The sequence below is a fragment of the Nicotiana tomentosiformis genome, chromosome 8 (assembly GCF_000390325.3).
Source record: "Nicotiana tomentosiformis chromosome 8, ASM39032v3, whole genome shotgun sequence".
Classification (NCBI taxonomy): Eukaryota; Viridiplantae; Streptophyta; class Magnoliopsida; order Solanales; family Solanaceae; genus Nicotiana; species Nicotiana tomentosiformis.
In genome coordinates, this window is record NC_090819.1 from 7,153,855 (window position 1) to 7,175,912 (window position 22,058).

At 35.8% G+C, this 22,058-nt stretch overlaps 3 protein-coding genes across 5 annotated transcripts; 2 read left to right on the top strand and 1 right to left on the bottom strand.

Annotated features, from left to right (window-relative positions):
• The first annotated feature begins 3,593 nt into the window (after positions 1-3,593).
• LOC104102837 (uncharacterized) lies at positions 3,594-11,029 on the top strand. The gene is made up of 9 exons (XM_009610678.4): positions 3,594-3,903; positions 5,540-5,611; positions 7,826-7,915; positions 8,416-8,458; positions 9,587-9,693; positions 9,920-10,015; positions 10,101-10,291; positions 10,414-10,483; positions 10,622-11,029. The coding sequence occupies exons 1-9, from the start codon at positions 3,715-3,717 to the stop codon at positions 10,742-10,744; spliced, it is 981 nt and encodes a 326-aa protein (XP_009608973.1). The 5' UTR covers positions 3,594-3,714; the 3' UTR covers positions 10,745-11,029.
• Positions 11,030-11,955: 926 nt separating this feature from the next.
• On the top strand, positions 11,956-19,018 carry LOC104102836 (ribonuclease 3-like protein 2). Of its 3 annotated transcripts, XR_687777.4 has the most exons (5): positions 11,956-12,581; positions 13,577-13,729; positions 14,840-15,273; positions 16,053-16,656; positions 18,468-19,018. XR_687777.4 is itself a non-coding variant. In XM_009610676.4 (4 exons), the coding sequence occupies exons 1-4, from the start codon at positions 12,216-12,218 to the stop codon at positions 16,225-16,227; spliced, it is 1,128 nt and encodes a 375-aa protein (XP_009608971.1). In that variant the 5' UTR covers positions 11,956-12,215; the 3' UTR covers positions 16,228-19,018. The 3 variants fall into 3 exon arrangements, 2 of the variants coding, with proteins under 2 accessions (XP_009608971.1, XP_033513756.1); XM_009610676.4 differs by having other exon boundaries at positions 16,053-19,018; XM_033657865.2 differs by having other exon boundaries at positions 14,933-15,273; positions 16,053-19,018.
• On the bottom strand, positions 18,061-18,648 carry LOC117278387 (uncharacterized). The gene has a single exon (XM_033657866.2). It carries the CDS (start codon positions 18,646-18,648, stop codon positions 18,061-18,063), a length of 588 nt encoding a protein of 195 aa, XP_033513757.1.
• Positions 19,019-22,058: the final 3,040 nt, after the last annotated feature.

The following is a 22,058-nucleotide window of genomic DNA, read 5'->3' on the forward strand; positions in this document are numbered from 1 at the left end:
TAGCCCAGTGAGCCACTCCAAACCTGCCCTACCCGTATTCTTCCAAAACTTCACAGGTATTTCATCAGGCCCGGTAGCTCTACCCCTGTGCATCTTATGCATAGCCCCATCGACCTCCACTACTCTTATGCGCCTACAATACCCGAAATCACGATGCATCTTGGAGTGCTCCAAGTCGCCCAACTCAATGTCCCTATCACCCTCTTCGTTCAGGAGTTTATGAAAATATGTCTGCCATCTTCGTCTAATTTGAGCCTCTTCCATCAAAACTCTACCCTCCTAATCTTTGATATACTTAACTTGATCCAGATCACGAGCCTTCCTCTCTCTCACTTTGGCTAGCCTGTATAGATTCTTGTCCCTACTTTTGGCCCCAAGCTCTTCATACAAACGCCCAAACGCCGCAGTCTTAGCCGTAGTAACCACTAACTTCGCCTCCTTCTTAGCCCTCGTATACCCTTCCATGTTCATCCTCTTCGCCTCCTCGCCCATGCTCTCTATAAACGTCAAGTACGCCGCTTGCTTGGCTTCTATTTTCTCTTGTACTTCCTCACTCCACCACCAGTCACCTTTGTGACCGCCGGAGAAACCCTTCGAGCCCCCCTAACACTTCTCTCGCAGCTACTCTAATACACTCAGTTGTCGTGGTCCACATACAACTCGCATCCCTACTGCTCTTCTAGGCTCCCATAGCCAACAACTTCTCCCTCAACTCCTGCGCTTTTTCACTAGTCAAAGCACCCCACCTGATCCTGTGTTGACCATACATGACCCTCTTCCTCCTCTTCCTCACAATCTCTAAGTCCATCACCAATAATTTATGCTGAGTCGTGAGATTCTCGTTTGGTATAACCTTGAAATCCATGCACAGACTCCCTATCACACTTTCGGAGGAGTAGATAATCAATTTGAGTCTTGGCCAATTAACTCCGGAATGTAACCAAGTGCTCCTCCCTCTTCGGAAAATACGAGTTGACAATCGCCAAATCAAAGGCTTTATCACAGTCCAACAATGAAGTACCTCATCCGTTCCTAACTCCAAAGCCAAGTCTCCATGCACACCGTCATACCCCCCAGATGTTGCCCCAATGTGACCATTGAAGTCACATCCTAAGAATAACTTCTCGGTGAGCGGAATGCCATGTACCAACCCGTCAAATTATTCCCAGAAACGCCTCTTAATCTCCTCGTCCAAACCCACTTAAGGTGCGTAAGCACTAAACACATTTAAAGTAGACCCTCTCACAACCAGCTTAATAGACATCAGTCTGTCGTTCACCGTCCTAACTTCTACCACTAGCTCCCTACGATCTCTGTCAACCAAGATACCTACCCCATTCTTACCATGCCGCGTCCTGAGACCCACAATTTAAACCCATCAACATCTCGAGCCTTCGACCCCATCCATCTAGTCTCCTGGACACAAGCTATGTTGATCTTCCTCTTCTGGAGGATCTTCGCTAACTCTATAGACTTCTCCGTCGAAGTTCCTATATTCCAGGACCCCACTCTCAGCCCAGAGACCCCCTTACCACCTTTGTCCCCCCTCCCCCCCCCCCACTCACCCCATCCACTATAATCTACAAAAAATTACGCTAAAACTGTCGCTAAAACAGACAAAGGATTAAACTAAATGAGACATGTCTAACACTTGCAACTCTAACCACTAGAAATGTATATAGATAAGACAAACAGACAAGCAAGAATTAAACTAGTGATAACAATAGATATCTAAAAGAAGGCCAACAGAACAGCTACAAAGAAATCAAATTACAGTCTAAAAATTCCTAAACAGTCACTAGCAAGAAAAATATCCAGGCAGATGCACTAAAATAATTATAGGCAATCAAGAATTAGGCTTAAACTAATGCAAACTAATTGGATACTAACAAGGGAGACATAGATATTAAACGAAGAACAGGAAGTACCAACTCTCGGTTAGTGCGAAACCTGGGTGAATCGTCGTAAATGTCAAGGTCGCGCTTCCGTAGTAACCTTAGTCAATTTTTCGCTACCTCCAACCGATTTTGACGTTAAATCCAAAGAGGCCTTAAATTTATTTAATAATAAAATTTTATATATTATCTTAAGTTTATTCTTATGGATTTTTAAAATATAAAATAAAGTATTTTATTAATATTTTTGTAGTCAATATATTTGTAAGTTGATAATAATCAATTCTTGTAATCTTCCTTGAGATATTCTATATCTTAGGTAAGATTTTGTTAAATTTATCTTAGTTTATTAATATTTTTAGAAGAATTAACCCAAATAGCCGCCCACCCTACCATTTAAACTAAAAATAACGGTGAATATATAATATATACATAATTTATGTATTACATGTGTATAATTAATGTATAATCTATGTAATGGCTAGAAAACGTAAATAATTAATCTGGCTGCTATTTGTGTAAAGATCCCATATTTTTGTAGTCAATTTATTTTTAAATTGACAATATAATCAATTCATGTAATCTTCCTTGAGATATTCCTTATCTTAGGTAAGATTTTGTTAAATTGATTTTGAAAACTTCTTTTTTCAACTGAGACAACTACGATAAAAACTATTAAAATTATTCTATAAGCAATATAAGTATTTAGAAAAGGAATTAAGACTTTACGTGATTAAGTATGCGAAATATAATTGTTCTTAGCGCATAAATTCCAATAATAAGCTATAACCATCAATGTCATGGTTACAAATGGCCTTTAGAAAATATTCAAGGTTGAGACAATGCTTTAACAAATCATCGCTTAATAATCTAATTAGCGCGAGCTTGGAAAATATCTACAAAAGGCACTCAAAGAATGAAGAAAATATTATAAAATCAAACTTGTTAACAAGATTTATTCAATTTAGAGTGAATCAGACAAAAAGATAGGAAGTAACTGTAATTTTAATTGCCTACCATAATTACTTTAGTCATATTTCAAAATAACATAAATTTTAAAAATATATGCTTAATGATTGGTGAAAATTGGCAACAAATGATTAAAAAGATTTCATTTATCACAAGTACATAATTTCATACATATTATAGTAATATGAATAATATTGAGGCCTAAAATATATGCTTAGGGGTTATGTTATCCTGGCAATCATGGGTTAATTTTTTTTAAATATAAAAATGAGTGTATCAAATACTGATTTTTTTTCAGGCCAATTTAAAATTTTAAGGCGATATAAAAATCAAGAAAACTTAAAAAAGAAAGAAGAAATGCATAAAAAGAAGAAATAAACTTTGATTGTATAAGAGAATTCAATCGTCAAGTTATCTATAATACACACTTACAATTGTTATTGCAACATTAGAAAGAAATCTAAACGCGATCATTTTACGTTTCTTTATAATAGATTGAAGATCTAAACCAAACATGATTAAAAATCCCTAAAAAGTAATACAATAACTGTTATTGAAAGTTTTATCAGAACAAACTTAATTTCAAATCAATATTTATTAAAAAGAAACTTATTATAATTATGAAATATTGAATGATAAAGCTAGCCTAAACATCGTCGTCATAATTTAAAAAGAAAAAAAGAAAATTGAAATGTTTAGAGGTAGTAGAAGGGAAGAAGCACGTGAATGGCACGTTTCATAATTTATGATGCCACGGTTTTAAATCAAACGGTGAAATTCATCTTCGTTCAGTTCGGAACAGAAGAAAAGGCAAAACATAAACAATAAAGCTTTCAGTTGAGCCTCTGATATGGCAAACTTACCTCAGTCTTTCTCAATCGGCGTTGGCGGTTTCGGCAGCGGCGGAGCGGCAGCATCCTCTTCCCCTTCAGTCGGAGCTCCGGCCGATAAGGATCGCAAAATGCAATCCGCTGAACAGCTTGTGCTTGATCTCAGCAATCCTGATCTTCGAGAAAATGCTCTTCTAGAACTTTCCAAGGTTTATTTTTTTCCTCTCTTAAAAGTTTTTGCTTTCATGTTTTCGTTTTACCGACATATCGCGTGATTCTATCGACTCCGTGGGCATGATTTTTGTGTAATTCAGTTCTGGAACACCGTAAAATTTTATATAACTTAAGAGCTTAGGAGTTTTTTTTTTGATGTCCTAGGGCTAAAGTTTGAGAATTGTAGGAGAATGGAGATACTAGGTTTTGATGACTGCTTGTCTCTTCAGTGAGTTGAATTGTAAAAAGGAAAAAAAAAAGAGCAACTGGAATTTTTGGATTCACCGAGAATTGGGATGGAAAAGATGTTGATGACTACCAAATTTACCTATTAGATGTTTGTTGGGAATAGTAGGAGAAAGGAAATGGTAGGTTTTGATGAGTATACGCGGTGGCGGAGCGAGGAATTTATATACGGAGAAAAAATTACTAGTTGGGATTTGAATATGTAACCTAAAGCAACTTTTGAAACCCCTTTCACCACTACACTAGAACTTTATTTATAACCAAACTCCACCCCTGAATGTATATGCTTGTTGCCTCATAAAGTTGAATTTTAAAACGTGGAAATTGGTATTTAAGTTTTTTGGCTTCTGGAAATTTGGGATGGGAAATGATGTCGCCCACTGCCAAATGTACCTATTAGATGCCTGTTAAGAATAGTAGCTGAAGGAGGAATATTGTAGGTTTTGGTAACTAATAGACGCTTGCCGCTTCAGAGAATTGAATTCTAAAATGAGCTTGGATTCGTTTAGATTCGGGAAATTTGGGATAGGGACTGATGTCGCTGACTGTCAATTCTACCTATTAGATGCCTGTTAAGGATAGTAGCTGAAGGATGAATATTGTAGGTTTTAGTAACTAATAGACACTTGTCGCTTCAGAGAATTGAATTCAATTATGAGCCATTGGTCTTCTGGATTCCGGAAATTTGGGATAGTAACTAATGTCGACAACTGCCAAATGTACTTATTAGATGCTTGTTGAGAATATTAGTAGAACAAAAATAGTAGGTTTTGATAACTTTTAGATACTTGGTCGAATTGTAAAAAGTGAGCAATTTGGATTCGGAAAATTTCTGATGCCAAATGACCCAGCGACTGCCAAATGTACCTTAAGGCATTTTTTTGTGTGCAAGCTGTTAGATTTTTTGTTTAACTTTATATGTTTCTTTCACAGCTCAAATAGCATCTACATGGCTGCTAGCTTCAGTAGCACAATTTGACAGTTGTCAGGCTAACAAGTTTGGGGTCATGAGTATTGTTGGAATTTTCCAATTGATAGATTTCTTGATTTGTTTGTTAGTAGGGGGTAGCAGCTAAACTATCCCACTTTGTATATTCTTGTCTTTGATTCAGATGATAGTCATTGCACACTTTCTCTAAAAGTAGTTTCTATTTTGGTAGTTTAAGATTCCAGATCAAGTGAGTGCTAATTAGGGCTATTACAGTCATTTCAACAGCTATCTAATGAGTTTAACTCAGTGAATGTTGATTCAAGTTGAGGGAACTCACTCATTCATAAGGAATAACGATACAAATCTGATGTTATGTATGGCCGTGCCTAAGGGCATACATAAATCTTTTTAAGGTTTACCTAAAAAGATTTGTTATTTTTCTTTTCTTTTTCCAGAAGAGGGAACTGTTCCAGGATTTGGCTCCCTTGTTGTGGAATTCATTTGGTACTATCGCTGCACTCCTACAGGTACTCCGAGAAATGTTTCATCATAATTCTAGAGTTGATCTCATTTCCAAGATGCACCTGCATGCTAAAAGTAACATTCCGTACTGTAATTCCAGATTTCTTCTCTGTTTGTGCACGTTTCTTCGGTGGTTACAAATGCTTCACACTGTGCACTATTAAAAGCGAGGACTGATGGAAACATCTGAATGACTTTTTACAGCAAAGCTGTCAATAAAACATCTTAATGACCTTTGATTGGGGTTTAGTGAGGAATTCAAATTGTTAAAATTTAAAGTATCCTGTAAAATCACTAGGAGGAGAAACTATTCTGTCTTGTGCTGGGAGGGTTGTAGAGTCTTACGATGTTTGTGAAATTTTTCTGGCTGAGGAGGCGGTGGGAGCTAGTTCTTCATCGGCCCATGGGTTTCTTCCCCATTGTATTTGGACTCAGCTCATAGCAATTTCTGAAACTAGACAATGTATGACATTTTCTTTGTGCATGTTGGATTGGCTTATTATTGGTAGCTAAGTTGCGCAGACTCTTCGATTTTAGTGCCGTCCCGTCCCGATACGAGACGGGGACGGGATAAGTCCCGGATTCGGTCAACTGACTTCGGACACTTTGACCGGAGTCCATCGACAAATTTGGGAGAAAAATTGAGAATTTGATTTCTCAAAATCAAAAATAAAACAGATTTAGGATAATGAAAGAATAATGTCCATCTTGGAGAATGAAAGACTGAATTCTACAATATTCATGTAAGTTTTTCACAGAATATCTCTCAAAATTTACAATATTTTTATAGCTCTATTTTTTATTAGCCGAATTCCTGCACCCGTATCCATATCCAGATCCGCACCCCCGAATTTTAAAATTTAGATTTTGCCGAATCCGATACTCGGATCCGTCCCCGTATCGGATACCCACACCCGAGTCCGTGCAACTTAGATTGGTAGGAACAGATATAAATGAAAATGATTGTGGGCTAAAAAATTGGAAATGAATATACAGGGGGGTTTAAAACTAGAATCCTAACGTGCTTTTCCTTGTTTGTTGTGGAGGTAGATGGAGAAGAGGGAGCCGAAACACCACTAGAAGGAGCCCCCTCCCCCCAAAAAATGCACCACTAGGAGGAGAAACTATTCTGTCTTGTGCTGGGAGGGTTGTAGAGTCTTACGATGTTTGTGAAATTTTTCTGGCTGAGGAGGCGGTGGGAGCTAGTTCTTCATCGGCCCATGGGTTTCTTCCCCATTGTATTTGGACTCAGCTCATAGCAATTTCTGAAACTAGACAATGTATGACATTTTCTTTGTGCATGTTGGATTGGCTTATTATTGGTAGCTAAGTTGCGCAGACTCTTCGATTTTAGTGCCGTCCCGTCCCGATACGAGACGGGGATGGGATAAGTCCCGGATTCGGTCAACTGACTTCGGACACTTTGACCGGAGTCCATCGACAAATTTGGGAGAAAAATTGAGAATTTGATTTCTCAAAATCAAAAATAAAACAGATTTAGGATAATGAAAGAATAATGTCCATCTTGGAGAATGAAAGACTGAATTCTACAATATTCATGTAAGTTTTTCACAGAATATCTCTCAAAATTTACAATATTTTTATAGCTCTATTTTTTATTAGCCGAATTCCTGCACCCGTATCCATATCCAGATCCGCACCCCCGAATTTTAAAATTTAGATTTTGCCGAATCCGATACTCGGATCCGTCCCCGTATCGGATACCCACACCCGAGTCCGTGCAACTTAGATTGGTAGGAACAGATATAAATGAAAATGATTGTGGGCTAAAAAATTGGAAATGAATATACAGGGGGGTTTAAAACTAGAATCCTAACGTGCTTTTCCTTGTTTGTTGTGGAGGTAGATGGAGAAGAGGGAGCCGAAACACCACTAGAAGGAGCCCCCTCCCCCCAAAAAATGCACCACTAGGAGGAGAAACTATTCTGTCTTGTGCTGGGATGTCATTTCAATTTACTCTCTATTTAACTGTTTTTGTACCTATGCCCAACCACATTATTGGTTCAGTTAAATTAGCTCTTTTACCATGGCGAGAAACCAGACTTGTATTCTCTGTCCAACCATTTAATTATTATTTGTTAAACTTCTGTTGTGGAATTTTTCAATCCAACTATTTGATTCTTATTTCTTAAACTTCTTTTGTGGAAGTCTCTAGCTTTTTCTATATCTTTTTTAAATGTTATTTTGCATGTTTGCAGGAGATAGTTTCCATCTACCCTGTTTTGTCACCACCAAACCTGTCTCCTGCTCAATCCAATAGAGTTTGTAATGCACTAGCACTTCTTCAGGTATAGAAACTTCTTTTCCTTGTGGTTTTTTTTCTTGATACTGTTTCTATTATTCATTCTTGTTGGTGATCTTTAAAGTAATGAGTTATTATCATTATATGATTTCTTAATAATGATTAGATCTCAGCAGTAGGATATAGAAAATTGTATAGGTGTGGGATTGTGGTTTATGTATCAAGAAAGGTGAAGGAGTGGTTATGCACTGGACTGGAAGGTGCTCAAATTTTCATTTTATTGACATGCTATAAATATTAGTTGGCAATACCTGTTAATAGTGAAGTAGTTTTAAGTTTTTATTATTTACCTGATCAAAGAAAAAGTTTTGAGTTTTATTATTACATGGAGCAAATTGCATGTCAAAGATCAGGTTTTAATAGTAGTGTAACTGCTTTTTCAGGGTAATCTTATTCACAGTATGCCTCCATTATTTAGTTTTTTTGCAAGTCAAATCTTATACTGTTTCCTAATGAAACTGCCTTCAATTGCTTTGTATTTTGCAGTGTGTAGCCTCTCACCCTGACACCAGAATGTTGTTCCTCAATGGTAAAGATTCTGTTTCTTCTTTTCTTTTTTCTTTTAAATTGTTGTAGCTGTTTCTCAATTGCAATCAGCTTGGCCTTTTTGATATACAAAAAAAGCCTTTTCTGGCTGCTCTTTTAGGTGGAATGTCATTGGAGAGAAGATGACAATATCCATAAACATCCTATTGTATATGGATACATGATTGGCCTGTCTTTGCTTGATACGGATCATTAACCTGTTCAGTTGATATAATTCCTTGACAGCATTGTTATTGTCTTGTTTCTTATATTTGTTCAAGTGCAGGAACGCTAGAAGTTGTTTTATGTTGTTATGTAAATCGTTACTTCTGTTGATTTGCAGTTGTTCATGAATGCAAAGTGTTTCTCTTAACAATGTCACAGATACAATTCTTAAAACCCCTCATTTACCTTATCCCAAAACAAAAAAAAATATTCTTAAAACCCCTCATTTACCTTATCCCAAAACAAAAAAAAATATTCTTAAAACCCCTCATTTACCTTATCCCAAAACAAAAAAAAATATTCTTAAAAACCCCTCATAGTTACATCTCTTATACACAGGCACTTGCTTCGTGCTTTTCACTTAATAAAATTCTTATTTACTTGTCAAACACAGACAGTCAAAAAATAAAACCCAAATAGTATCAAATTAGTATCACTTGACATTCACTTGATAAGTCTTTAGAGGAGAACTGGAATTTGATTTTCACATGAAAACACTATACTTGGATGTATGTTATCCATTACTCAGGAAAAAAATTATACATTTTTCTTGGAATTCACAGCTGTCAAGTTATAGAGACTGTCCTGCCTCGGCAGTCGCTGATGTCCATAAAGAGGAGGAAAATTACATGTTTGTGGCCTTAGGTTCATTGAAGCACTGGGTAGTGCAACACAGTCCTAGATATACTATCCCGGCCCCCATATTATTCATGTAAAATGCTTTGTAACCTTCAAAAACTAATACATATTGTAAAAAAGAACCAAATAGATGGAGTTTATATTGTTGATGTGTTTCCGAGATCTGGATCGACCTCAGTTCGATGATAATCATAATTGTGATCCATCATAGTTGTGATCTTTTGTTGCTTTCCTTGATAAATCCTTCTGACTGTTTCGTACTTTGCAGCGCATATTCCGTTGTATTTGTACCCTTTTCTTAATACAACAAGCAAGTCAAGACCTTTTGAATATCTGAGGCTTACTAGCTTAGGTGTCATTGGTGCCCTGGTGAAGGTAATAAGTCTGCTGAATTTCATGCATCTTTTTCTCTTTCAGTGTTAGTGTTATTAAGGTTTTGTTCATGATCATATCTACTGGGAATGACAGTCTATGAGAAGGAAACCGTGATTAGTTATAATTTCAGGAGCTCAAGATGCTGTTTATGGAATCTTTCCCTGCCTTAATCCATTATTGTTCTAAAGTTCAGGGTACTCTGTTTCTTTTGATTTTTTCTGTGCAGGTTGATGACACTGAAGTTATCAGCTTTCTCCTATCGACAGAGATAATTCCCCTGTGCTTGCGTACGATGGAGATGGGGAGTGAACTGTCAAAAACAGTGAGTGCTTCCTCAATGACAGTTTCCGACCATATCCTCCCTTGTTGATCAGATTTTCATGCATCTAATTTGCGCATGCTGACAGGTTGCAACTTTCATAGTGCAAAAAATCCTTCTAGATGATGTGGGTCTGGATTACATCTGTGCCACAGCTCAGAGGTTTTTTGCAGTAGCCCAAGTTTTAGGGAATATGGTTGGTGCACTCGCTGAACAGCCTTCATCAAGACTGCTGAAACACATAATTAGGTGCTATCTTCGCTTGTCAGATAATGTTAGGTTAGTTTTCTGTATATCACCATCCCAGTTTTCCTTTCAGCTTGCTTATGTGTAATATATCACAGCCCTCTCGTGTCTGCCCTTTTTTATGGGCTAAAACTGATATGCACTGGTTATGGTAGGGCATGTGATGCACTGAGAAATTGTCTTCCGGATATGCTTAGAGATACCACCTTCAGCAGTTGTCTTCGTGTACGTAATGCTTGTAATCTAAGTAGCTTCCCACCCCCAACCTGCTTCTCCCATAAAACATGAAGCATTCTTTTTCTGGTGTTAGACCTTTTCTTTTTCCTCGTATCGTTGATTGAGTGTGCCCATTGTGCTTGTCAGGAGGATCCAACAACGAGGAGGTGGCTACAGCAGTTGATCCATAATGTTAGTGTGTCTCGGGTTTCTTTGCAGGCTGGAGGTTTTGATCATATGCTGGTGAATTCACTGAGTTCACACAACTAGAACTTAATTGAGACTTCCTTGGATCTTTCACTGAGTCCCACATTGGTGGCTTGGTTGGAGTATTTAAGGTGTATAATAGGAATGCCTATCTTTACGCGTATTGCCATAGCGTATTTTGTGAATTTTGGAGATTGGCAACGTTATTATTTGCTACAAAAAGGAGATCAATAATGTTTTTAGACAATCTAGCAAACTTTATTTATGCAGATATGGATTTAATTCTCCTTGATGAGATATAAAGGTGAGAAAGCTCAGTGCATTTACTGAGTAGACTTCCCTGATTAATGAATTCCTTTCATTTTGCTTTAATAGAAATATTATATGGGTGACAAGTTTTAATATTAAATTGAGGGATCATTCATGGAAGTTTAATCCCTTGCATTCTCTTTTTGAGCCGAGGGTCTGTCGAAAACAACCTCTCTACCTTACAAACGTAGGGGTAAAATTACATACGCACTACCCTCCTCAGACCCCCCTTGTGTAATTTTATTGGATATGTTGTGTTGTTAAGCTTAGCAACAAAAGGTGGGGAATATCACCAGAGACGGAACTACGGAACTAGGATTTGATGTTTATGAGTTCTGAATTTATTACCGAACCCATAGTTTGTTTTAGTTATTGGATTTGCAATTAAATATTTATACATATTTTATGAATTTTCTAATACAAATATAAGATTTAAGCAAAAATTATTGGGTTCGTCCGAATCCGCAACTAATTCTCTCCCTCCGCCCCTGAATGTCATAGTACATAGTATAAAAACATGCCAACTCCATTCATTACCTCGATGACCTTCAGGATAGACCAAATGTTTTTACTTACACTCGAGACTTATATTATGTTTGTATTGCTATGCGGTCAAAATGGATTTCAACCTGATCTTAAATTGAAACTTAATTTTTTTTCTTAATCTTAGCTCTGTGCTATAAATTACTATAATACTATCAAATATATAAATAAAATTATTTGTTAACATATAAATTACCTCTTTTGTAGAAATTCAGAGGGAGAAGAAGATGCAATTTATGAAAAGTTACAATTCCCACCACAAAATAGTATACCTATATTCCTTCATTTATATTATTTTTTTACCGGAAGACCGAGAACTAATTATCGATACTTTGGACTATTTGCACACATTCTTTGTGAAATGGTTCATGCATATTTGTTGTCAGGAACAACAAGATCAAGTTGACAAGTACAAAATTGACAAAGCTTCCATAACTTCAATTTCATAAACTAAGGTCGTTCAGTTGCAAAACGAGATATCTAGGAATTAAAAATCTCTGGAGGTAGTTAATCCCACATCTAATATGTAATAGTTAATACCACTATTTTGGTATAAAATATATATTGTATTAGGTAATACCCATAACCAAATATATAGTATTAAAACAAAAAAAACAAAAAGCAGTTGCTATTACATTTCAGCTGTGACAGTCAATACTTGCGATCGCCGGAAAATTGCGCGATGATGACGGAAGCAAATAGGCTACCGGCGGAAGAAATCACAAACACGGCGACATACGTAACGGCAGTAGAGGAACTATTGAAGTATCGATTCAAGAACACGAAGCTTCTAGAAGAAGCTCTAACTCACACTTCCTGTAATTCTTCTTCAGCTTCTAATAATTACCAGCGGCTCGCTTTCGTCGGCGACGCAGCTCTCGGCTTAGCCATTTCCAGTTATTTCTTCTCGATTTACCCGGACGTCGACTGCGGTAAGCTCACTGACCTCCGCGCCGCCAACGTCAGCACCGAAAAGCTCGCTAGAGTCGCCGTCCGCCACGGTCTCTACAACTACCTCCGCCGCAATTCACCGATCCTCGATGAAAAGGTACATAAATACTCATTTTAAAAGTGTTTATTCCCTTTATTTTCATTTTATTTATTATTATTCTTAGTTTGATTGGGCATAGCGTTTAAAGATGTTAAAAAGTTTTTGAATCTTATGGTCTTAAACAAGACGTGTACAGGTCATTTCATTCCACAAGGAGTGTCATTAAGGAAATGAGAATATTGGAATTTAAAACTTATAAACTACTATATATAGAAATGTGATATTCTTTTCCAAACAGACTAAAAGGAAAGTACTACACGAAACAAAAAGAATAACTTATATGCATAATGTAGCAGATAGCCTGGAGTTATCTATTAAGCATCTTATAAAGAGTTAGAGTGTATAGAAATTAAAACTTTTTAAAAAACTTTTAACAAATCCACCTACTGATCAGACATTGTTTAGGGGGTAATTTATGTATGTCCCATAAAAACTTAAATACATGAAGGAAGGGAACATGACACTTTACCACTTCATATTATAAAAGAAGGGGAGACATGCCTTCCCCTTTTCGCTTTAAGGTCTTTAGATATATATATATACACACACACTCATCTAGATGAGTGCTCAAAGTACAGTTTAACCATCTAAGCTGTGAGGACTCCTCCACTTTACAAAGTAACTAGCTTTACAAAAGTAAAACAAAGTAGAAAACTAATAACTTGGGGGAACTCCTCCCAATTACTATATGGATATAAAACCAAGTTTCCGAAAATTTAAGTCCTTTGGTTTGGATTGTCTAGTTTTAAAATTGGGCTGTTGCATCTTGTCCAATATGTATGGCCCTTTTGCTTCCTTGTGCAAGTCTTCAAACTTTGAAAGCCGTACTTGTTTAAGATAGTGAAAATTCCAGTTAGCCATAGCATATGGCACTTCATTTGCCTTCAGTAACAGTGTGTCATTGCGCATTTCCTTGGCACAAGATCCGTTGAACTAATTGCAATAGTTCTTTTGCGGAATTGTAATAGAAGGGACTTTGAATTTGGGCATAGGTGAAAGAATTCGTGATAGCAGTGCAACATGAGGCGGAGATGGAGTTCTATGGAGGAGTGATGAAAGCGCCAAAAAATCTTGCAGACATTGTGGAGTCGGTCATGGGAGCTGTATATGTGGATTGTGGCTTCGATGTCAATGCTTTCTGGGTGGTCAGTCTCTTTCTTACTATTTAAGTTTGTGTTGGCCATGGATCTTGTAAAAGCTCTCTTTTCTTTTTCCTTTCTGTATGTAAAGTATTAACGAATTAATCAACTATGCCTAAAACCGAAATAGTTAGGTTGGCTATGCTCATTCTCTATATTTATTTCTCTGGATTTCTAATATAGCTTGAAAATGTAATTATGTGGAATTAAAGAGTTGAGTCTCACAGGCTTGTTGGCTATTAGCAAGTGCTTACGATTTACAGGCTCAATGTTAGTATACAAGGGGTTTTAACTGTTATTTATCGAACATGTTTTCACAAACACCTAGTTATCTTTGTAAACTTTGCATCGAACTGACTCAAGCCATACTCCTGTTTCATATTTGGTAATTTTGCTGCAGGCAGGAGTGATATTTGGTAATGCTTTTTATGTGTCATTCTCCAATGTTGAAAGAAACGATTAAGATGTATTCCTAAAACAAGAATTTTAATTGTAATTCTTTTGGGTGTTTTACTGAAACTCTTATCCGTGCAATTAAATGTTGTGCTGGTATTTGGAATGTCGTTTTATGTTTGTTCTGATGTATGATTACTCATTTGAATTAGCAAGGTTTTAAAGGGGGGTGTGTGTGTGTGTGTGTGTGTGTGAGAGAGAGAGAGAGAGAGAGAGAGAGAGAGAGAGAGAGAGAGAGAGAGAGAGAGAGCAAACAAGGTTACAAGTTGAAATTTGAATTTATACAGATATTGAGAAATAAAAAGTGAGTTTGCATGAAGAAGGGCTTCTCATATTTTGGGTTTGTATCATTGGAAATCAAATGGGGAAGGGAAGAAATAATGAGGTATTACATTGTGGAAATTTGGCAATTAATTCAAAATGAAAAATCATGAAAGCCAATTCGAAATTTGAGCGGTTAACGTTTTAGCTTCCACCTGACCCCACATCAGTAAACAGATGTAGCATTTCTTTCTGTCCTCCAATAGTAGACTTATTTCAGAGATTTCATCAAGGTCTTAGGAATTCAGTTTTATTTTCTTTACCTAAAAATGGTCCATTCTTGCCTTTCAAATAGAAATGATTTCGTGATGTTTAGATTTTTTAGTTGCCTTTTTGTGTTAGATCTTTAGAGGCCTACTCGAGCCTATCATCATGCTGAATATGTTGAAAGAACAACCACAGCCTGTAACAATGCTATTTGGACTTTGCAATAAGGATGGAAAACAAGTTGAGGTAGAACATCGGAAAGAGGGAGATAAAAACATTGCTAGCGTCTATGTTGATGGACAATTTATTGCATCAGCTTCTTCTGAGCACAAAGAGAATGCAAAGCTTCAAGTTGCAAAGGCTGCTCTTAAAGAGTTGTTCTATGACCCTTATGATAAGATGGACGTTGAACTTGTTCCATCTCAGAAAAAAAAGACAAATGTTGACTTTTCTCCATTTCAGAAAATAAAGATGGATGTCGAATTTGACCCAACAAAAGAGAGTGAAGGAGCAAAGCAGAAACTGAATGAGCTTTGTGGAAGAAAGAAATGGTCCAAACCAAGTTACAGGTTAACCTTTTACTTTGAGTGTAGTTGTTCTCATGAGTAAACTTAGTGCCATTTTTATCAGATATCTGTCCAGTGGAAAAAGTTAGTGCTCGTTGCACTTGTACTGAATCTGTAGCTGCAAGCACAAATTATATTATCAAGTTTAACATGCTTAACATGTTGTACCAGGGAATCCTAGTATTATATTCTTAATGTTGTCTGTATATCTGTTTGTCACTTCAGTATTGGAAATTAGGGCAAGAGATTGTTGCCGCAAGATCAAACTGTGACTTGATATTGAGCTGTGAAACTACCAATTTTCTCTACTAGAAATAACTTTAAGGTTTGATTGCATCTTGCATGGAATGGGTTAATAGATAAATAAGAGCACTAAGACAGATTTAGAATTATGTCATTCATCGACGTACACATATATGCTGCTTATACTTTTTGGACGGACAGCATAAAATGAATTTATTCAAGTATTGCTTTCTAAATATACCTTGAAATGTCTGAGGTTTAATATTTTGAGAAAATTTTTCTTTTGAGACCACTCCATATAAAATGGATTGTTTGGACTAGCAACAGGGTGTGCTTTTACAGCTATGAGCTATATAAAATGAAATGTAATCACCTAACAGAATATGCGTGCCGTTTCGTACAGGAAAGATCTTCATTTGGCAATTCTTTCTGAGGTTGTTTGTCTCAGTATCCAGCTGCCATGTTTTTCTGTTTCTGTTGCAGTCACATATAAATGTATGAATTTGGTCTCGTTAATATTTGCTTTCTGATGGTTGCAGAATAGAGAAAGAGATAGGTCCTGCTCACAATAGGAGCTTTACATGCTCTGTGCAAGTTTCAATTGGTGAAAGTGTGCTTTCTGTGACGGGAAACGAGAAGTCACGAGTAAAAGATGCAGAGAATTCAGCAGCTTTAGCAATGATTCAGGGTTTGCAAGAATCCAAGGTCAGTTAATTATAAATATCCCATGTTCCATTTCTGGATGAAGCAGACAGCACAAAGAGGAATGTATAGCTTATTCAGGTTCTATGTCGATGGTGGAATAGTCATCTTTGGTTGCTGCAAAGTGAATATATATTCAGGTTCTCTGTCGATGGTGCAATAATCATCTCTGGTTGCTGCAAAGTGAATATATATCCAGGTTCTTTGCCGATGTTGCAATAATCATCTTTGGTTGCCGCAAAGTGAATATATATATATATATCCAGGTTCTTTGCCGATGATGCAACTATCATCTTTTGGTGCTGCAAAGTGAATATTGGTTGAAATATTGTCATAAGTCTACTTGGAAAATATACAACAGTAGAGAGTGCACCACTTATTACGCGATAATGCAAAAGACATCAGCACCTACCAAAGCAGACTGAGCTCTGGCCAATTCAGGTTAGAAATTTAACATGTAGTTTTGTGTACAAATTAAATACCTTATGTACATGAGCCCCGCTGTTGCCCAAGAAATGCAGTATACATTCCTAATTTCCTATTTGCAGTGGGATTCCATGACCTATTAGGTGGAAAAGTTTTCCCATGTTAATATATATAGAAAACCATGCTGATCTATTCAATCTATCATTTGGAAATAAGGACAAATATGAACCATTAATGGCAAAGACACATCTGACCTAAACACTAAAACTTAAACCATGAAAATTTTCATATAATTCAACAGCAATTTTGACCCTTTTTCCATATGTAATATGATTTGGTGTAAAGATTCGGTAAGAACTAAAAACCAGTATATATAAAGTCATATTTTATGTATTCATTGAGTAACGTAGACACCAAATGTGAGCCAACTCAATTGATTCGGTCTAAAATGTGGATTAGTCCAAAGCAAAAAAAAGTTGTTCAACTTTTACAATGAAAAGAACATTCAGAGAGGAATATGACAATAACATTCCAATCAAATAGTCTAAAAGTGAATTAGTCCAATGGCAGGTGGGGCTACCTTTGATATGATATGTACAAATTACTACCAAAAGTTGACGATGTTCTGTTGCTATCAGTATTTGGATCATTCATTTTACACTTTGCGATAGATACCTTATCTTATCGTACTAATATAGAATTAAAGATTATTGTCAATCAACTTATTAAGAACCAGATTTAAAATTTTGAAGTTATAAATGCAAAGTACTATTGTAATCACCACTGTTTTGTTACAATGATTGCATACAAACGTGGAAAAAAGTAAAATCACGTATTTTCCTTTTCTTTCAGAATATGGTAGTGTAGGAGAAACAAATAACAAAGTAAATATCAACACTATCTTTTACTACTACATAAACACACATTCATGAAGTAATTAATTTGTATAAAGATATATATACACCAAAAATGAACACCAGGCGTATTAAAATTCTATTATTACATATGCCAAGCTAACAAGCTTAATAAAATACATTAAATAATCACAAAATGAAGCATCCAAATTTCGGAAACAGCCTCTCTACCTTGATAAGATAGGGATAAAGTTTGCGTACACACTACCCTCCGCAGACCCCCTTGTAGAATTATACTGGGTTTGTTGTTGTAGTAAACACCTATTATACTTGGCGAGTCTTTGATGGATTGTCTGCCAGCCTTTTGCATGTAAAAATCACGACTATGCTTGTCCTTCCAAAATGGATAGAAGTCTCATCTTCAAATATAATGAGACTCGAATCTAAGATCTCTAGTTGCTTCGATATCATGTTGAAGATGTGATCATCTCAACTAAAACTTTAAGTTATTAAAGAGAGCATATTTTTATTTACTTAATTATTACTTCAACACTATATTCGCTGCTTAACAAGCTGTTTTGTGATAGAAATCATAAAGTCTTTTCCATGAATCTTCTCTCTGCATCTTCAACTGTTTGTAGAAGTTGCCAATAAATGTCTCTGCTTTATAAAATAGCTCCTCCTTACTAATCTCCCCCTTTATAACCTCCTCCTTTTCTTCACCTTTTTCTTCTTTAATTACAACCCCTTCCATTTCATTAATCTCCTCCCCACCCCCTATGAAAAACAAACTTGGTGTTGAAGGGCATTTCTTCACTCCAACTTCTTGCATTACAACATCAACAGTTTTCTCTGAAACACATTTTTCAACCGCTTTATTAAAATCAGTAATATTATTGGTCATAACACTAAGATTTTTATTGTTAGGGACAGTTTCTTGTTCATGACTAGTGGTTATGTTTGTGGCTGAAGGTAATTTCTTGTGATTTGGAGATTTGGAGAAGGAAATGAGTGCAATGATGAGAAGGTGAACAATGAAAGAGAGGTATGTAGTTCTTAGTGATGTGGATAACAGAGGGGTGATGATAAGAAGGGTAGCAATGAGCAAAAGCTTTAGAGCTTGGGAGATTTTGGTCATCATGTCCATAAACATCTCAGTAGCTAGAGGAAAAGAAAGCAAAAGCGATTCCCGTAATAGCAACAAGCAAAATAGGAGCAGCTTAAACCGTGAAAATGGAATTGTGGTAGAGAAATATAAGAGATTCTTTTGATCCTCTATTTGATGAATATAAAGATGTTGGAAGAGGGCTTGAGGGGAAGACAAATGGTAGGAATAGGAGTGATGATGTTCAAGCAGAGAAGTGGTAGTGGAGTTTTAGAACAATGGGGGCCAATTAATTCATATTTATAAGATGAAAAGAGAAAAGTATGTGGTAAATTGGTTGTCTTTATGTAACTAACAATATAAAAATATTGTTAGTGTAATTTATAAGGAAGATAATGAGATACTTAAGTTGGTTATCTTCGGAAGCGGATCTTGGATTTAAATTTGATGGGTTGTTAATTAGCATTCAAAGACGGGATTCAGGAACTTTATGGGTTCGAGTTCAGGATTCTACCACAGCCCTCTTGATTTACTGGGTTAGAGATATATTATTTTTACTTATTTAGTGATTTTTTTAAACACATACAGGATCTGAGCCAAAGGTATTGGGTTTAGATGAATATAGAACTTATCCTCTATATTCACCCATATTGGCGCTGAACTTATTGTATCTTTAAAATTGTGGGTTCAAATTTAATATTTACTTAAATATTAGTGAATTGTCACATATATATTTATGTTTCACATGTGGTTTAAGAATTGTAAACCGCCACTAGTTGTCTTTATCCTATTCATTCGTACACCTACTAACAAAGATAATATTTATCAGCTACTCCTAAACCCTAAATTAACAAAACTATAAAAGAATAAACCAAATAAGAAAGCAAGAAAAATAGGAGTTGAAAATTATGGTAGACCAGTCGAATTTTGCTACCTTAATTTTCACTTAATAGTAAAAGTTCGACACCGAACCTTGTAATAGCACTTGTATGTAATGGTAAGTTGGTCTGTCTCAAGTTGCCTATTGTTTCATTGCATTGGCTGTGGCAGATTAATATAGCTTCTCGCAATATGCATAGGGACAGCCCAGTGCATTAAGCTTCCGCTATGCGCGGGTCTGGGAAAGAACCGAATCACAATGGGTCTATACTTTGTTTTATTGTTTATGAATGTCAATTAACAGAGGCGGATGTAGCTCACTGGCTACGGGTTCAAATGAACCCATAACTTTTGAAGCGGAGTAAAAATTTGTATGTAAAAATTCATTAAAATTGTAAAAATAGTAGATATGAACCCATAACTTTAAAAATATAATGGGTTCAATGTTAAAAATGTTAAAATTGAACCCATAAGATTTAAATTCTGAATCCGCCTCTGTCAATTAATAGATTTTGCTTGAGAAATCAGATTATTCAATGCGGCAGAAACAACAATAATTATGTCGTTGTCCCAAATAAGTTGAAATTGGCTATATGAATTCTTTATTAATTTAAGCTCAACTCATTTAATAATCTTACCAACTAACTACGCCTTTTGAGTTTTGATATATACATGTCATGGGGTGCTTGATTTCATGCTCTGAGTGTAGGAATGAAACTTGTGTTATCATATGATTTGGATATATATTAATACAAGAGAAGATGTTTAAAACCTCTTTGGACATAAATTATATCTTTCTCTTCTTCGAAAATCGAATTGAAATCGACCGAATATTATTTCGTTCCTTGGCCTAAATAATTCAACATAAAATTGTAACAGTCCAAGTCCAAGAAGTCAAGAGATCACAATTCGAATCATGTTTTGAAAATGTTCTACTCTATATAGATATCACAATTGTTTACTTGAACTTTCTCTTTCCCATAATTATATATAGTGGTGGCAAAATGGTTAAAAGAAAATAGTTATCCATCCATATTATCCATTAAAAAATAAGTTGGATAAAGAACTTTTTAAAATAAGTCAAATATGGATAAGAACTATATCCACTTAGAAAATGAATAACGAATGGATAACTAATTAGTTTAACTTTTACATTTATAAAGTTTCAAATTGAGGGTTTCTCAAGTTTAGGAGACTAAAAATTCTCTCAAGATCATATTCAAGAAGTCATAGATAATATGGTTACCTATATTATTCGCCAGTTAACTCATTTTTTATCCGTATTAAATATGAATCGGGTCGGATAATTTATTCGTTTTTGCATTATCCATTTTAACCCGTCCATATCCGACACGCCCGTTTGCCCCCTAACTATACGTAAGCAAAATTCACACATAATAAAAAATACTTAAGCATGGCAAGTTTGTCATAAAGTACTAGTAGAGTCTAGCCAAAAAGACTTTGGATAATATAAATAAATTAATAAAAAAGAAACTTACACTATAAATTTTAATTGGACAAGTTGTGATAAGGTCGGTGGAGAAGACGATCCATCACATCTTTTCCCCTCATTTTTTCGTTTTGGAGAAAGCAACTGCGGCTGCTTCCTTTTAGGAATTTACGGCTGAACTACGCAAATATCCTCTTTTTAGGTTTTAGAAAGTTGTTTAACATAATAACTCTTGGGAAATTATTTTTTTAGACAATGTAGCTCTTGAGAAATTTTCCGGCTATTGTTTAAATAGGAGTCCTAAAACGGTTATTTGTGCACTCGCCGGTTCTTCTTGGTCGATTAGAACACGTACGATAGTTCGTGCTTGTTTCGCTTTTGCTGTTGTTTATGAAATTTTAGACAAGAGTGAGTTGCTCTAGTGGTGAGCACCCTCCACTTCCAACCAAGAGGTTGTGAGTTCGAGTCACCCCAAGAGCAAGGTGGGTAGTTCTTGGAGGGAACGAGTCGAGGGTCTATCGGAAACAGTCTTTCTACCCTTGGGTAGGGGTAAGGTCTGTGTACACACTACCCTCCTCAGACACCACTAGTGGGATTATAATGGGTTGTTGTTGTTGTTTATGAAATTATTTTTATATAGCAAAAAACAATAAAAAATAGTACGGACTAGCCAGTTTTCGGGCTGGTAATTAAAAAATAGCCAGCATTTGTAAAGTCATTAAAAAATAGTCACTATTTTGCTGCAACACGGAAAGTTTCAGCATAATATACTGGAGATTGGTGCACCTGTGTATGAACTTCCAGCACATTATGCTAGAACTCTACCACATGGAAAGTTCAAGCATAATATACTGGAAGTTTACATGTAAAAAATTCTAACTCCAATATATTATGTTGGACTATTTTTCGAATTTTGAACAGTATTTTCGTTCAGATTTATCTTTACATGAAAAATGATTAAATTTCGATTACTTTTGAAACTATGGTTATTTTCCAACCACCACTTATAAATCTGGCTATTTTTTAATTTCACATGGTAGAAAAGGACTAAATTGTAATTTAGTATGCATGGTGATGTCGTTAAGATTAAAACTCGTGAAACTGTAACTTCAATTTTAATCGCTTCGTT

Bases quoted from the DNA above. Each gene is read 5' to 3' on its own strand.
- LOC104102836 (XM_009610676.4), top strand. From the start codon at position 12,216: ATGATGACGGAAGCAAATAGGCTACCGGCGGAAGAAATCACAAACACG. The intron at 13,730-14,839 runs GTCAGTCTCTTT...TTTTTGTGTTAG, and splicing joins ATGTCAATGCTTTCTGGGTG to ATCTTTAGAGGCCTACTCGA. The intron at 15,274-16,052 runs GTTAACCTTTTA...TGATGGTTGCAG, and splicing joins TGGTCCAAACCAAGTTACAG to AATAGAGAAAGAGATAGGTC.
- LOC117278387 (XM_033657866.2), bottom strand. From the start codon at position 18,648: ATGTTTATGGACATGATGACCAAAATCTCCCAAGCTCTAAAGCTTTTG.
- LOC104102837 (XM_009610678.4), top strand. From the start codon at position 3,715: ATGGCAAACTTACCTCAGTCTTTCTCAATCGGCGTTGGCGGTTTCGGC. The intron at 3,904-5,539 runs GTTTATTTTTTT...TTCTTTTTCCAG, and splicing joins CTCTTCTAGAACTTTCCAAG to AAGAGGGAACTGTTCCAGGA. The intron at 7,916-8,415 runs GTATAGAAACTT...TGTATTTTGCAG, and splicing joins ATGCACTAGCACTTCTTCAG to TGTGTAGCCTCTCACCCTGA.